This window comes from Scyliorhinus canicula, chromosome 14 (assembly GCF_902713615.1).
Source record: "Scyliorhinus canicula chromosome 14, sScyCan1.1, whole genome shotgun sequence".
Taxonomy (NCBI): domain Eukaryota; kingdom Metazoa; phylum Chordata; class Chondrichthyes; order Carcharhiniformes; family Scyliorhinidae; genus Scyliorhinus; species Scyliorhinus canicula.
Window position 1 is genome coordinate 49508369 of NC_052159.1, and position 17794 is coordinate 49526162.

A 17794-nucleotide genomic window follows, 5' to 3' on the forward strand; every position below is an offset into this window, starting at 1 on the left:
CGGGATCGGGCCCCAGAACTCCGTTCTGGACCACGTAGCCGAGGATGGCTAAGCAGTTCATGCTGAACACGCACTTCCCCTTGTTGTAGGTCAGGTTGAGGAGAGTGGCGGTGTGGAGAAATTTGGCAATGTTAGCGTCATGGTCCTGCTGATCGTGGCCGCAGATGGTGACATTGTCCAGGTACGGGAAGGTGGCCCGCAGTCCGCACCGGTGAACCATTCGGTCCATCTCCCGTTGGAAGACCGAGACCCCGTTGGTGACGCCAAAGGGAACCCTAAGAAAGTGGTAAAGGCGCCCATCTGCCTCGAAGGCAGTGTATGGGCGGTCCGCCTTGCGGATGGGGAGCTGGTGGTAGGCAGATTTCAGGTCCACAGTTGAGAAGACCCGGTACTGTGCAATCTGATTGACCATATCAGATATGCGTGGGAGGGGGTACGCGTCGAGCTGCGTGTACCGATTCATGGTCTGACTGTAGTCAACGACCATCCTGTGTTTCTCCCCAGTTTTCACAACTACCACTTGGGCTCTCCAGGGGCTGTTGCTGGCCTCGATCATTCCTTCCCGAAGCAGTCGCTGGACTTCGGACCTGATGAAGGTCCTGACCTGGGCACTGTACCATCTGCTCCTGGTGGCGACAGGTTTGCAATCCGGGGTTAAGTTTGAAAATAGGGAAGGTGGGTCGACATTTAGGGTCGCGAGGCCGCACACAGTAAGGGGTGGTAGGGGCCCACTGAATTTCAGCGTTAGGCTCTGGAGGTTGCACTGGAAGTCCAGGCCGAGTAGCAGGGCAGCGTAGAGGCTGGAAAGGACGTAGAGGCGGAAGCCGCTGAACTCCACTCCTTGGACAGTGAGAGTGGCTATGCAGTACCCCTGGATCGCCACGGAGTGGAACCCAGAGGCCAAGGAGATTCTCTGGTTAGCGGGGTGTACCGCGACTGAGCAGCACCGTACCGGTACCGTATCTGGGTGAATGGAGCTCTCGGTGCTCCCGGAGTCCAGAAGGCAGGAGATCTCGTGCCCATCGACCTTCACTTTGGTTGAAGCAGTTGCAAGGTTGTGTGGACGAGACTGGTCAATCGTGACCGAGGCGAGACGCGGTTGGTCATCAGCGGTTGCAGGCGACGAGCGGGCCGGGTGAGGTGCCGGGGGGGCATGTGTCCTGGGTCGGGTAAGATGGTGCCGCCCACTGGCCGCAAGTGTCGTGGGGAAAACAAGATGGCGGCGCCCATTGGTCCTGGGGGGAACAAGATGGTGGCGCCCACGGGCCGCACGTGTTGCGAGTCGTGCACGATGGTGGCGCCCATGGGCCGCACTTGGTCTGAGGGGGGGAAGATGGCGGCGCCCACCGGCCGCACGTGGGAGGTGCCGGAACAATAGCAGCGATTGAGCGGGCCTGGCACACCGCAGCCAAGTGTCCCTTCTTGCCACAGGCCTTGTAGAGGGCGCTCAGGGCCGGGCAGTGCTGTCGGGGGTGTTTGGACTGTCAACAGAAGTAACATTTGGGTCCCCTGGGGTTGGTTGGCTGCCGCACGGCACAGGCGTGGAGTTGGCTGAGGGCGGTCGCTGATGGGGTCCACGATGGGGCGGCCGTCTGCGGAGTCCACGATGCACAGGGGGGTGGACCACCCGGTCGGGGGCGTAGGCCTGGATGTTGAGTGAAGCGACCGTAAGTGAGAGCGCTAGCATTTTGCTTTTCGCGAGGTCGAGCGTGGCCCCTTCTAAGAGGCACTGGCAGATGTAATCGGACCCTATGCCCGTAAGAGATGCGTGTCTCATGAGCAAATTTGAGTGTTCCGTGGCCGAAACGGCCTGACAGTCATAGTCTCCAACTAGGGGAACCAGGGTACGCCAGAAACTTCCACTGACTCACCAGGAAGTTGACAACGTGCGGAGAGGAGGTGCCTGGCGTAGAGTGTGTTAGTCCGCTGAGCATAGTTTTCCTTCGGTAGCACCATGGCTTCTGTGTAGGTCGGCGCTTCCTGGATAAGTGGAAAGATGTTGGAGCTCAGCCGCATGTAAAGGATCTGGATCTTCCGTGCTTCTGGGATTGGGTCTGGCGCAGATCCGATTTACGCTTCAAAACAGGCTAGCCAATGTTCAAAGTCCTTTTTGGCGTTGTCTGCAGCTGGAGGCGATCTGGCTTGATACGGAGGTCCATCTTCTGAAAACTTAGTGTAATAAATTGATGCACGATCAATTACACAAAGACTACCACACTGCTTTCGCTCCTCATCCAGCTGTGGGAATTCCAGCCCATCCACAAACTGTCCCACGTCCCCTTCCTCGCCCCCCCTCCCCCGGATTGGCACTGTACGATTCCTCATAATACTCCTTGAACACCTGATTTATCCTCCCCAGCTCTGACACTACCTCACCCTTCCCTGTCCGTACTCTCAGGATTTCGCTAGACATGGCCTGCCTCCGCAGCTGATGGGCTCGCATGCGGCTAGCATTATCTCCACATTCATACTGCACCCCCTTGCCCTCCATAGATGCATGACAGCCCTTCCTGTCGTCAGCGTATTGAACTGACCCTGTAACTTCTTTCTCTTCGCCAATCCTTCCACGATGGTGGCCCTCGAGTACTCCTTGTCCACCTCGTCTAACTCTCCCAATAATCCATACTCCTCTCCTCTTCCTATCTCCTTGTGCCTTGATCAAGATAATCCCCACCCCCCCCCTGAACCAGGCCGACGATACCTCCCTATTCTGGTTCAACTCCACGTAATGCTTAATCACCAATTGCACCTTATTGCAGAACCCCCTGTCAGCTAACAGCCCTGAGTCTAGCTTCCATCCTGGCCTCTGTTCCTGCCTCGAGCTAAGTCGAATCTCCAGCCAGTGTGGTGCATGGTCCAAGATTACAATTCCCACGCACTCTTACCCCCATGTGGTAGTATGACTAGAGGTACTACAGTACCTGGGAGTGTGAGCTGCTATTGGAGGAGAAGGCTCGCTGCCCATTGGCCCAAGTGTTATCTTCCCATTGGTCGAGAGGAAGGTAGCTCCGCCTACGAGGTGGCGTACAAGAACCCATGTTTCCCAGCAGCCATCGTTCTTTCTGTACTCAAGCTGCTGGGCACACTTCTTGTAGATTAAAGCTTTCGATTCAGACTACTCCTTCGTTTCTGTGTTCATTGATCGTGCATCACCACACCACCCCCACCAAGGGCACATGGCAGCACAGTGGTTAGCACTATTGCTTCACAACTTTAGGGTCCCACGTTCAATTCCCGACTTGGGTCACTGTCTGTGTGGAGTCTGCACGTTCTCCCTGTGTCTGCATGGGTTTCCTCCGGGTGCTCCAGTTTCCTCCCACAAGAAAGACGCGCTTTGGACATTCTGATTCTCTGTGTACCCAAACAAGCACCGGAAAGTGACAACTAGAGGCTTTACACAGTAACCTCATTGCAGTGTTAGTGTTAATGTAAGCCTACTTTTGACAAAAACACCTCATGGCTCACCACAAAACAAAATTGATTCTGGAGTATACCCTGTACACGTGCGAGAAAAAGGAGTACTCTTCTCTGGGTTCTTAAACCTCCACGGGTCCACCATATCCATCCTTTACATAAACCCTCCCAGCTCCTTTGCCATCCGCAGCTTTCCCATTGACCTGGTGCTCGACCTGTCCTCGGATGTTGAGACAGTTCTGGGAGGCAATAGGACCTGCACAAGTTGGAAAGTTTACACCTAACAGAGGGAGAACCAATTTCTTTATGGAGTGATTTGCTAACACTATAGGGAGGGTTGAAACTAATTTGGCAGGAGTGTGGGAATGAGGACGTAATGTTAGTGAGGCAAATAGAGGTGCACTGCGAACTGAGAGAGACAGACAGCACTGCATTTGCAAATAGTATTGTAAAATGTGGGGTCAGAATAGGAGGGAACTAATAAGGTCTAAATGAGGTTTTCTGTGCATTATTGTCAATCTGCGGAGTGTGGTAAATAAGGTTGGTGAGCTGCACAGCTAACCAAATAGGAATATGCTGGCATGGAGATAATGGAGACTTAATTCAAAAAAGGCAGGACTGGATTCCTGGATACAAGATTTTCAGGAAAGATAGAGAAAGAAAGAAAGAAGGTGGGGATTAAATAGAACATTATATTGCTGAAGAGAAATGAAGAGTGTCCCAGAGAGGTTAAGGACAGAGTCTATTTGGTAAAGACTAAGAAAGGAGGGAATGAAGAACATTTGGAAAAAGTATAATAATGAATACTCATATGATTTCAAAAGGGACATCTTGCTTGACAAACCTTTTTGAATTTTTTGAGGAGGCAACCTAGTGAGTTGATGATAGTAATAAAGTAGATGTAATTTATCTGGATTTTCTAAATACTGGTAAGAGACATGATGAAGACAATGGACAGAAATAATGAAAAAGAACTCATTATGGTTTGCTGATTAAATGACTCGCCTGATACAGTGGGCTGAATGACCACCTCAGTGGCTGTAAATGGGAAAGAGACAAAAGTGGAAATGGAGGAGGAGAGACCGAAGTGGCTGAGGGGGATAAGAAGAAAGATGGGGCGGGTGGGTGGGAAAGGAGGACAGACTAAGGAGGGAGAGCAACTGTGGCAAGCAACTAAAGAAACAAAAGTGACTGAAAATGGACGGGTATGTACGGGGTATTGTTAGTGGTGAAGAGACTGGCGTGCACTTGTTTTGCAGACCTTGGAACTACCTGTTTCCTTGGCTAGAGAGGTGGAAGAGGCTGAAAGTGGACTTCAACTGATGTGTTTGGAAAACTGATGTGTCAGATAGTTTTTTTTCAATTTGTTGTCAAGAAATTTGTTGTCACGGTAGCATGGTGGTTAGCATCAATGCTTCACAGCTCCAGGGTCCCAGGTTCGATTCCCGGCTGGGTCACTGTCTGTGTGGAGTCTGCACGTCCTCCCCGTGTGTGCGTGGGTTTCCTCCGGGTGCTCCGGTTTCCTCCCACAGTCCAAAGATGTGCGGGTTAGGTGGATTGGCCATGCTAAATTGCCCGTAGTGTAAGGTTAATGGGGGGATTGTTGGGTTACGGGTATACGGGTTACGTGGGTTTAGGTAGGGTGATCATTGCTCGGCACAACATCGAGGGCCGGAGGGCCTGTTCTGTGCTGTACTGTTCTATGTCTATGTTCTAATACATTTGAGTGTGTGTGTCAGCAGGACACGTTTCAAGCAGGCGCCTGATCTTCAAGCATTTTATAGATAGTTGCTACTGTTCACTGGCAGTTCACTAAAGTATGGAGCATGTTTTATAGTCAGCGCAATTACTGTTGATGTCAGAAGGCTTGTTTTTATTTTTCCTAATACAGATGCACTTGATGACAAGAGTAAATGGAGAAGGTTCTGGAAGAGTTTCATTGATCGTCTTGGTAAGCGTTGCATTGTCAACTACTTGCACAAAGTTAATATAATTTCCATCGTCAGCTTCTGCTATTTGGTAAATACTGAAATGTCCTTATTGTGAAATACTTTTGTTTGAGCATGTGACATTCTCAGTTGAATATTTTGTTTCCAATGTTAGACACAGTGAAACAAAAAAGCATAAGAAGTTGGTAAAAACATTGAAGATTTATAGGTCAGCAAAAGCCTCATTTTATATGTCTTTCAATGTTTTATTGTGTGATGGTAGAAATGGATGAGGACGGGACTTCCGGTAGTGACTATGCTGTGTACAGTCGCACATTTAGCAGCTCCTGCTCTTGGTGGTTTTTTAAACGGTTTTTAAGATGAATTTTCGCGGATATTTTTTCTAACACAGGTGGATAAAAGTGAGAGGAGGAGAAGGTGACCCCCATCCTATGGAACTATGCTCAAAAAGTAATTTCAGAAGAAGGAATCAAAAGCTGGTTGGAAGTGAAGATCTGAGCTTATTGGTTGCAATGGGATAGAAGCGAGATCCGGCCCCGCCGGCTCAATAGTCGATGGATCAGTTGGTTACATACCTGGATGAGAAGTTCGCCCGACACTGTAAGGAGTGTGTGGAGGACCTGACCAAGGTGGTAGCCTCAATTTAAGGAGGCTGTCGACCGGATGGAGGTGACAGTGACGGCCCAGGGACAGTTGATCCAAAAGCTACAGGAGCAGGCGACGGAGCAAGAGGAGCAGTGCACTGGGATAGCATTGCACATTGGCATTCTACAGGATCGGCAAAAGTGGCTGCTGGAAAAGGTAGAAGACCTGGAGAATCGTTCCCGCAGGCAGAACGTTCGGATCGTCGGTCTCCCGGAGGGAAAGAAAGGATTGGATGCTGGTGCGTATGTTGTGAAGTTGTTCGAGAAAATGATGAGGGCAGAGGTGTTCGACAGGCCGTTGGAGGTGGACCGCGCTCACAGGGCACTCATGCGCAAGCCCCAGGGTTGTGAGGCCCCGAGGGCGTTGGTGGTGAGGCTGCATTGATTCCTGGACAAAGAACACATCATGAAATACGGTAGGGAGACAAAACGGTTCGTATGGAAAAAAGCCGAGATCTGGGTTTACCAAGACTTGGGAGCAGACTTAGGGGCTGTTTAGCACACTGGGCTAAATCGCTGGCTTTGAAAGCAGACCAAGGCAGGCCAGCAGCACGGTTCGATTCCCGTAACAGCCTCCCCAAACAAGCGCCGGAATGTGGCGACTAGGGGCTTTTCACAGTAACGTCATTGAAGCCGACTCGTGACAATAAGCGATTTTCATTTTTTTTTTCATTTCAAAACTTGCTAAGAGGAGGGCGAGTTTTAATAAAGTTCAAGTGGCCCTGTATGTGAAGGGAATCAAATTTGGACTGCTCTACCCGGCCCGTCTTTGGGTAACCTATGAGGAATGGAAACTAGATTTTGGCTCGCCGGAGGAAGTGGTGAGCTTTATGAAAGACAACAACCCGGGGGACCCATAAGGACTTTTTAAAAAAAAAGAAAAAACTGGTTGGTAGTGATTTAAATCAAAAAGCTCTGTGGTGCACTGCAACTTGAGTTGCGATGACTGGGAAGAGAAGGATTTATCTGAGTTACTTAACTTTGACCTTTCAGTGTATGTACTAAGGTCTTTGTGTATGTACTAAGGTATGTACAGTTTCTTCCTTTTTTTGTGTTTGTAAAAAAAAAAAGAAAAAAAGTGGGAAAAAATGGAGGGGGGAAATAAGTTCTCAAATTGAGATATTCGAGGAAGGGAAGGCAACTCAAATTCAGATATCCGAGGAAGGAAAGACATCTCAAATTGAGATATTCTAGGAAGGAAAGACATGAGTTTTTGTATGCATAATTTTTTTCTGTCTCTCCATTTATCCTGTTTGTTTACACTTCCATTGTTTGGGGCTCTGTTTGAAGGTGATGGGATTGATAATATGTTGTAAAGGGGGAGGGGTGGGTCATTGAGCCTAGATCTTAAGTGGATGGTGTGTTTGCTTTCTGTGCTTTGTCATGTGAGAGTACCTTTAAGAAATGAGTGTTTATAAATGGGTGTGTATATAAATATCTATAGTGAGAGTACCTTTAAGAAATGGGTGTTTACTACTGCAGTGATGTCAAGAGAGTGGGTGGAGCTGGTCTGTCTGTCAGCTTTTTACTTTCGTTTTTGAGCAGGCTGCAGGGTGTGTGTTTTAGTTTCATTTTCAGTGTTGGAGCTGAAGCCAGACCAAGCAGGTGTACTGCTGTTCTCTCTGCCATCAAAAGACTATCTCTTGATCATTTGGTGAATTCAGAATTCTAAATGTGTTCAGTAGTGACTTTAACCTGATGTGCTTCTAACAAATGTTTTTTTTTAGTCGTATGGATGTTAAAATGGAAAGCTTAAAGGTTTACTTAGTGTTGTAGTCTTTGGGGTTTGTATTTGAATTGATGGTTGCTAAGATGTTCACTGTATGTTTTAAAAAGGTTAACTTGAGTTCATAGAATAAACATTCTATTGTTTTGCTTTAAAAAATACTTTTCCATTTCTGCTATACCACACCTGTAGAGTGGGCCATGTGCTCCCCATACTGCAATCTAGTAAAAGTTGTGGGTCAGGTGAACTCCATGATACACTTTGGGGTTCTCTAAATTCTGGCCCATAATAGCTTGGTGCTATTGTTTTGAAAACTTATGTTAAGAGATGTAGGGTAATGATCCAGCAGCTGGTAGACTTTTAGGCATCGGGGGTGCTAGCTGGTAAGGCTGGCTGGTAAGGCTGGCTGGTAAGGCTGGCTCACGGAAGCAAAGAGGAGGGTGAGCTGAAAAGTGACTGCTGATGATTAGGGGACTTCCTGGAGGCTGGAGATGGAGACTAGATGGTGGTTGCTGCCAAGGGGTGGATATGGGGAGGTGTGAGCCATGGGCTGAAGGCTGGCCGAGGAAAGATCATGGCTGATCAACAGGGGAGGGGGGCAGGTGTTCCATTCAGGATTGGACTTTAAAACAAGGTGGGTGGCCATCCTGATTAACAAAAGGGTGGCGTTTGAGGTGGGGAACATGGAGGTAGACCCGGGAGGCAGATTTATTATGGTGAGAGGGAAACTGGAGGGAATAGCAGTGGTGCTGATAAATATATATGCCCCAAACTGGGATGACGTCGCCTTTGTTCAGAAGATGCTGGGAAAAATCCCGGTCCTCAACTCGCACCGGTTGATTATGGGGGGTGATTTTAACACTGTCTTGGATCCGAGGATGGACCGGTTGAGTTCTAGGTCGGGGTAAGTATCAGCAATGGCGAAAGAGCTGCGGGGGTTCATGAAGCCCATGGGGGGGGGGTGTTGATCCATGGAGATTTGAGAAGCCAAGGAGCAAGGAATATTCATTCTGCTCTCATGTGCACAAGACGTACTCCAGGATCGATTTTTCTTTTTTGTTTGTTAAAAAAATATTGGGCAAAACATTGTTAGCCGGGGTGGTGGACACAGAGTATTCAGCAATCGTAGTATCGGACCATGTGCCACATTGGCTAGACCTACAGGTGAATATGGGAAGTTCTCAGCGCCCACAATCGAGGCTAGATGCAGGATTGTTAGCTGGCGACAAGATATGTGAGCGAGTGAGGGAGGCCATTCGGGGGTATATAAAAACCAATGACATGGGAGAGACCGCGGCTGGGGTGGTGTGGGAGGCATTGAAAGTAGTCATCCTGAACTACGCCTGAAGGAGCGTCAGAAACTTCAAATGGATTTTGGGCTCCTTTCCACGGGCAGAGTGGAGGGACAGCTGAGGTGGGTAAAAGGGGCAGTATATGAATATGGGGAGAAAGCTAACAGGATGTTGGCACATCAGCTGAGGAAGCAGGAGGCGGCGAGAGAGATGGGGAAAATTAAGGCTGTGAGGAGAAAAGTAGTGAGGGACCCGGGGGCGGTTAATGACGTGTTCTGTGAATTCTATAGTCGTTTATATGAGTTGGAACCCTTTGCAGAGGAGGAGGGAATGAACCAATTCCTGGAGAGGCTAGAATTCCCAAAGGTAGCTGAGGAGCTGGTGGAAGTCTTAGGGGGGCCCAATTGGGCGCGGTGAAGTGATAGACAGATTGGGGGCAATGCAATTGGGTACGGCCCCGGGGCCTGACTGATTACAGTGGAATTTTATAAAAAGTTTTTGGGGCTAGTGGGACTGCTGTTAGTCAAGGCTTTCAATGAATCCAAGGAGTTGGGAGTGCTTCCCCCACAGCTATCACAGGCATCAATCTGTCTCATCCTGAAGCGAGATAAGGACCCAGAGAGCTGTGGATCGTGCAGACCAATTTCCCTTTTCAATGTAGATGCTAAATTACTGGCAAAGATCCTGGCCACCAGAATAGAGGACTGTGTCCCGGAGGTAATAGGTGAGGATCAGATGGGATTTGTGAAGGGCAGGCAGCTGACATCCAATATTAGATGGCTTCTTAATGTTATAACGATGCCAGCTGAGGGGCGTGAGGCTGAGGTGGTAGTAGCCATGGACGCGGAGAAGGCTTTCGACCGGGTGGAGTGGACATACCTATGGGATATTTTAGGTAGGTTTGGGTTCGGGCAGGGATTTGTGGACTGGGTCCGCCTGTTGTATCAGGCTCCGGTGGCAAATGTGAGAACCAACCGAACCTGGTCAGAATATTTTAATCTCGGGAGAGGGGCAAGGCAGGGATGCCTGCTCTCCCCATTACTATTTGCCCTGGCCATATGGCCTTTAGCAATGGCCCAAGTGCGTGGTAAATTTGGGCAAAGCAGTCAACCCATTGAAAATGGACTTCCGTAGATGGGACATGCTCCCGCTGACGCTAGCGGGAAGGGTCCAGACGGTGAGGATGACAGTTCTCCCAAGACGGTTTTTCTTTTTTCAATGCCTTCTAATTTTTGTCCCAAAGGCTTTTTTTAGAAAAATAAACGTCGCGATTACAGGTTTTGTGTGGGCGTGGAAAACCCCGAGAGTAAAGAGGGCACTCCTGGAGCGGGGTCGTGGAGAGGGGGCATGGCCCTCCCGAGCTTTATTAGTTATTACTGGGCGGCCAACATATCAATGGTCAGGAAGTGTAGCAGAAAGGGGGGGGCGGAGAGTAGTAAAGTTGGGGGGGGGGGGGGGGGTAAGAAAATAGGAGGCATGGCAGTGTTAGATAAGGACAGGGAACTCGGTATACGGGTAATTAGGGAATAGGGCATGGGCAGTAGGGGACATTGTTTTTTGAGGTTTTTTGCATGCGCCGGCCCACGGGGTTTTTTTTTTCTTTTAAGAAATGTTAATGTGTTAAACTGTGAAAATTACAAATGCTTCAATAAAGTATTTTCTAAAAAAAAAAGAAATGGATGAGGGCTACATTTAGTCATTGTACTTCAAAAGGTGCATAGGGTTGCCAATTCTCCAAGGTTGGCCTGGTGTCTCCAGAAATTGAAAATCAATCTCCAGGACACTGCTTTGTGCAACACGGAAGAAAAATCATCGGGACAATAAAATATATTGTTTTTCTTGAAGTTTGTGGTGGGGGTCATCAACAAGGCAAAGTCGAGGACATCCGCCTTCACCCCTGTCTGCAGCACCGGTGAGTCCGAAACCCCGAAAATGGCCACAAATGGACAGGCTCCAGCTCGATATCAGAAATCCCTGACAAGGTGACAGGTGAAGGAGAGGTGAAAAAGCTTATAAGTTTAGGACACGACCAGAGCATATGGGTATGATTCACCTGTCCTTGAGAACAACGTTTACACCCATCCTCCATCCCCGGGGGAAAAAAACACTCAACCTCGTATTGGTCAGAGGGGCCTTGTGCACCACCTTGATCTGAATCGAGCTGAGCTTGGCACAGGAGGAGGTTAAATTGACCCTATGAAGAGCCTCACTCCAGACTGCTCCTTCAAAAACCAGACCCAGCTCTCCCTCCCACTTCCTTCTCACCTCATCCTGCGCCCCCGACTGGATCCGGCCATAAATTTCCGAAATCTTTCCCTCACCCACCAGGGCCAGAGAGAAAATCCTATTCAGGAGGTAGGGCACAGATTTCAAGGAAAACAAAGAAATTTCCTCATGCAGAAAATCTCACGCCTGAAAAGATCTGAACAAATTAGACCTCGGGAATTGGAATTTATCTGTCAGCTCCTCGAATCCGACAAGCCCACTGTTCACAAACAGGTCCCCAAACCTCTCCAGCCCTTCTCTCCCCCAGGACCTGAACTTCAAGTCCAAACGTGTCAGTCCAAAAATATGTTTCCTACAGATAGGGGCTGATAAAGACATGGAGCCGACCTTAAAATGTTGCCTAAACTCCCTCCAAATCCTCAGTGTGGACACCACTACCAGACCCAAGGTAAATTTTGCAGGGGAAAACCCACTCACCAGACTAGTATCATTTAGTTTATGAAGCGAAGCCCAATCATCGGCTTCCTGGATTCCCAGATAATGAAAGCTAGATCTGGAAAGGTGAAAAGACAATATCCTCAGGTTGGCTCCCTTCCCTGGGAAGTACATCAGAACATATTCACTCTTGTCCAAATTTAACTTACACCACAAGAAGGAGCTGAAACTCCTAAGCAGCTTCATTATCTTGTCAATGGTGGAGACTGGGTCCGCGATATTAAGAAGCAGATCATCTTCATGCAAGGATACCCTATGCTCTCTCTCTCCCCACTTTATCCCCCTCCACTCAGTGGAAAACCTAATTGCTATGACTAGTGGTTCGATTGCCAAGGTGAGAGGAAGCAGAGACAGTAGAAAATCCTGCCTTGTCCCCCTACCCAGCTGGAGGTAATCCGAGCTCGAGTCATTTGTGTGAACACTAGCGGTGGGAGCCCTATACAACAAATAAATCCACAATATAAACTTTGGCCCAAACCCAAGCCTCCATAGGATCACAAATAGATACCCCTACTCGACCCTATCAAAAGCTTTTTCTGCATTCGTTGAAACAATCACCTCCTGTTTGGACACTGGAAAGTGGTGCAGTACGATACTTAATAATCAACGTATATTGGCTGACAGGTACAGACCCTTGACAAAACCATCTGTTCTTCCAAAATCACCTCTGGAAGACAGGTCTCCAACCGCATTGCCAATACTTTTTAACCAATAATTTAGCATCAGCGTTCAACAATGAGAGAGGCCGATGTTACCCACATTCTGCATGGTCCTTATCCTTCTTCAAAATCAGGACATTCGAGACCTGCGCCAATGTAACCGGCAATACCCCCTGGGACATGGAATCATTAAACATGTCTGATATCAATGGGATCAACTGCCCCGCACATTTCTTATCGAACTCAATGGGAAACCCATCCGGACCCGGAGCTTTGCACTGAAGCCATTGGAGCATTGAACCATATACTTCATAACTTCCTCGGGCCCCAATGGGGATTCCAACTCCTTCCTTCTCACCCTTTCCACCATGAGGAAGGACAACCCTTCCAAAAACTGCACACGGGTGCCCTCTCCTTTGGGGGCTCCAAACTATCCAGATTTTGATAAAATGCTTAATACGCGGCATTAACCTTTGATGATGGGCGGAAACAACCTGTCACCCCCGTCCCTTAGATGGACAATCTCCCGGGAGGTAGCTGGAGGCGCTAAAAGCGACTGGCCTTCTCTCCGTGCTCATAATATTCAGCGTCGCAGCTGGCTTACCGCTTTACGAAAATGTTCAAATTGCAGCTGCACCTTTTTCCTACTTACCAACAACCCTGGTGTAGGGGTAAGCGAATATTGGTGATCCACTAAGATGGAATCCACTGGCCTCTGCCGCTCCACCCTCCCAGTCTTTTCCAGTGACGTGTGGGAAATGGAAACTTAAGGGCCTCTCACAATGTAGAACGTGAAGTAGACTCACTTTTGTTAAAAGTAAGGTATGCCCCAATGGTGGAGAATATCCACTCTCAAAAATCTTTATCTGCCAACAAAGTTAAAAGGACCCGACTCCAACACCACATCTACAAAATGTGGGGAATGATCTGAGATAATTACTGCTGAGTAACCCACTCTCTTCACCCCAGGAAGGAGAGACCTACCCACCACAAAATGAATCCGCGAGGGCACCTGATGGGAGAAAAAGAAAGGTTCTGACTACAGAAACTGCCACGGGTCAGCCCCCCCCCCCCATCTGCCCCATAAAAGCTAATAATGCTTTTGCCACCCCTGATGGAATCAGAGACTTGGCCTACATCTGTCCAATTGAGGGTCTAAAACACAATTTCAGTTACCCCCCCCCCCCCCCAAAAGCCCAGGTCAGGAATAGAAGCCATTAGCTCCCCCACCCCCCACCGGCACTATCATCAAAACCTGTCCCATCCAACTCTTCCGTAACTCAGGTCCCTTATCCGCAAACGGGTCTCCTGCAGAAACACCACATCAGCATTCTAGCTCTTCAAATGAGAAAATATCCTCTACCTTTTTATTGAGTTATACAACCCTCTTGCAGTCCAAGTGACCAGCGATTTGGGGGGCCTTCCACCCCCGCTCTGCCCCTCTACCCAAATCAGCCAGTCAACTATTTCCCCCAAAAAAGTTATTCCAACAATCACTTAAAAAAAGTACAGGCATCGAGCCCACCCAAGATGGCCTTGAAACCCCCATCAGGAAAGAACAAAGAAAAAGCTGTCGTTACCGTTGGAAAACCTCCCTAATACAAGAAACCCCAGAAGGTCCCCGTAGCCACATGTCCTCTCCAGTAACACCAGGACCCCATACAAATAACAATTGCGTAACTCACCATAAGCCCATGATTCCTAACAAAAGAATCAGCCTCATCCGGCGCATTAGAAAAATAGACTTTCAAGTTATAAGTCACTCTGAGCCGTGCAAGTATACAATCTTAAACCATATTCCACTTCTATATAACGCAGCTTTGGCCTTGCTAAATGCCGCCCACCTTTTAGCCAACTCTGTTCCTTCTTCCTGATAGAGTCTAATGGCGTGGCCGCCCCATTTGTAGTCTTGGCGATCATCTGCTCACCTCAGGACTCGTTCCTTCTCCTGAAAGCTGTGGAACATTATTATGGTTGCCCATGGTGGCTCACCTGAACAGGGCGTCTGCTGGAGTGACTGGTGGGCTTGATCCAGCTCGGGAGGGGACGACGATCCACCCTCACCCACTATCTTCCCAAACATCTTTGACATATAATCAGTTCTACTCTGTCCAGCAGCTCACTATTCCAAGGTTCTGCCTCCTGGAGTGATTCTCCAAGTCATGCACATTGGCACACAGTGTGTTGTTATTATCACAGGCCAACGTTGCCATCTCCGCCTCCAAAGTGACAATCCGATCACTTTGCTTCGAGAGAGTTGCCTCCTCACCCAGTAACACTACCGTTTCATCTATCTTCGCCAGCGTCGATCGAATGAGAGCAAGAGCCACCTCTGTTGAATTGTGGAGGACCTCTTGAGACAGTCTGCCACTGTTTCTTAAATTCCGCTGCCAAGATACCTGTAAGCATCTCGATTGTCAACAAAGTGACCTAAGTCATAGCAGCAGTCTCTGCCATTATCTCGACAGAGGCTTCCGAATCGGTCACTGACTCTTTGCATGCTGGGCTCTTTGACCTGGACCTTCTGGGCATTTCTCTTGTATGGGATCCTTAATCTATTGAATTATTCAAGTTTCAATCAAAATGCCCCTCCAATAACTGGGCGAAAACGACCAAAAACAAAATCAAAGTACCCAGGCAGGTGCCACCTCGTATGCAACTACTTCCTGCAAGTTGATGTTTCAGCAAATATCTACATGTATGAACTCTTATTGAGAATTTCATAGGGCAGCGCAGTGGTTATAACTGCTGCCTCATGGTGCCGAGGACCCGGGTTCGATCCTATCCCTGGGTCACTGTCCATGTGGAGTTTGCACATTCTCCCCGTGTCTGCGTGGGTCTCACCCCCACAGTCCAAAGATGTGCAGGGTAGGTGGATTGGCTATGCTAAATTGCCCCTCGATTGGAAAACTAAAAATGATTTCAATAATTTGTTTATTGTGATTGAGTAAGTGAAATTGTTTTATTACAAGAAACTTTTCCATTGATTTGTACTCTGCACTTCCATTAGCTTGTTGAACAATAAATTGTTCCATTTTTGTCACATGGAATTACGGTATTCGCTAGAACTGCTGTTTGCATCTTGCAATTCTGTTTTACAATTTTAAAAACTGCAAACTCATAATCTTGCTCTTAGCCACATCCTGGTTCCTCACTGAAAGATTTGATTGAGAACATCTTCTGTCCACCCACACAGTCATTGCCATGCTTCTGTGGTAACAAATAATGGTGTAGGCATCTTGTAAATTGCTTTAAATTGCAAGACAAACGCTAGTCAGAGTTTTGGTAAACTTTTGGGCAGTGTACTTAATGAATTAAAAATTGAAGGATTTTCACAGATTTTTAAAAGGAGCTGAGGGAATAAAAGCAGATGCATAAATGACAGTAATGGAAACAAGAAGGTCCAGAAAAAGATAATAGAAGAAATCAAGTGTTTTCATTTGCAGATTTGTAAACTAGGCATTCATGAACAAATGTGAACAATATTGGTGCTAGTAAAAATACAAAGTGTTTGGCCTTTTAAAAATAATTATTTAAATATGTTGACAGACTCTTAATTAACCTTATTGCGATGTTTCCTTGATGCTGTCTCCAGAATTAATTTCAGACTCCACTTCCTAAAACTTCATAATTTCCTATCCACATCAAGGTTACATGATTATATCTCATTTTTACACAACATCTTTTTCATATATCACTTTGGATAAATCTCTGAAGGCAGACGAGTTAATTATTAGTCCTGTTTTGCAGTAAAACTCCACATCCTGCTTCCTTGATATTTTGGGAACAGTAGTTGGTTTACCTTAAATGGAACAACCTTATTGTCATCTATCTGCTGTATTTCTACATTAAATAAATAAATAGTCATCAACCTACTGAACAAGTTGCCACAAAAAAAGGATTTAAAAACTTAAAACAAAAATTAGATAAGCTCTATGAAATCTCTCAGAATCCGTTAACTGCTTGTGTTTTTTTCAGTACTTGACCCCATTGCTTTTTAAATTTGTATATCTTAGGCCAGTTGAAATCCTTAAGACGAAGGGAATGGGATGGGGCCTTTCTGATCAGGCATCCAGGGCGGAATTCTCCGCTCCTGCGATAAATCGGGAAGGCTGTCGTGAACTCGGCCGAGTTTCACGATTGCCTCGGAGGCCGCTCATCTCACCTTATTCACCCCCACCCGGGGGGCTAGGAGTGGCGCTCCGTAACTCTCGGCCGCCAGGCCTTCCGTCAAGGTGGCGTGCCGAGAATGACGCGACGGCGGCGCCTAAGTGACATCAGCCGCGCATGCTCAGGTTGGCTGGCTCCAGCCCGCGCATGCGCGGCTGATGTCACGACGGCTGGCGGCTCAAACCCGCGCATGCGCGGTTGCCGTCTTCCCCTCCGCTGCCCCGCAAGACGTGGCGGCTTGATCTTGCGGGGCGGCGGAGGGAAAGAGTGCGACCCTTTGAGATGCCGGCCCAACGATCGGTGGCCACCGATCGCGGGCCAGTCCCCCCCGAGCACGGCCGTGGTGCTCACTCCCCTCTCCGCCCGGCACAAGCCACAAACGGCACTTTGGCGCCCATGTTCACGACGGCAGCGACCAGGTTTGGTTGCTGCCGTCGGGAACGGCAGGCCGCTCGGCCCATCCGGGCCGGAGAATTGCCGGTCGCCGCGAAAAGCGGAGATTCTTCCGAGCGGGGGGTGGGAGAATCGCGGGGGGGGGGGGGGGGGGGGGGGCGCCAGAGGGGGCGTGTTGTGAGTCGCCCGGCCCTCCCGCGATTCTCTCACCCGGCGTGGGGAGCGGAGAATCGCGCCCCCGGTTTCCCATGGAAAGTCACCACAGCTGCATGCTGTCCTTGTTGTTTTCTGTTAATGATGCACACAGAACATCTAGTTGTTTGACTAGAAAGATGATGTATTAACAAACACGTGGGAAGATAGCTGACAGACTACTATACAGACAATGGCTACTAAATGAATTCAGTGAATTCTCCTGGAGCTACTCTGTGCGGCTATCTTCTTGTACGACTTGGTACCAACTGGCGGGTGTCTCCAGCTATGTGATGGATCTCTGACACCACCTGCTGGTCGGAGGTCATGCCAATAACTATGTGCATTGATATACAACTATATACATTTTAAAAACTAAATTTAGAGTACCCAATTCATTTTTTTCCCAATTAAGGGACCATTTAGAATGACCAGTCGACCTACCCTGCACATCTTTGGGTTGTGGGGGCGAAACCCACGCAAACACAGGGTAAATGTGCAAACTCCACACGGACAGTGACCCAGAGCCGGTATCGCACCTGGGACCTTGGTGCTGCGAGGCAGCAGTGCTAACCACTGTGCCACCTTGCTGCCCACAATTATATACATTTTTGTGTACATGCATATCACCACA

The 17794-nt window shown here is 48.3% G+C and overlaps 1 protein-coding gene across 2 annotated transcripts in view; it reads left to right on the forward strand.

The window, feature by feature from the left end:
• The window catches only part of atp8a2 (ATPase phospholipid transporting 8A2), a 792435-nt gene that overhangs the window by 25083 nt on the left and 749558 nt on the right, over positions 1-17794 (forward strand). For both annotated transcript variants that reach the window (XM_038818743.1, XM_038818747.1), the window contains exon 3: positions 5306-5365. In XM_038818743.1, the coding sequence (XP_038674671.1) occupies positions 5306-5365 (60 nt within the window). The remainder of the gene's footprint in view (positions 1-5305; positions 5366-17794) is intronic.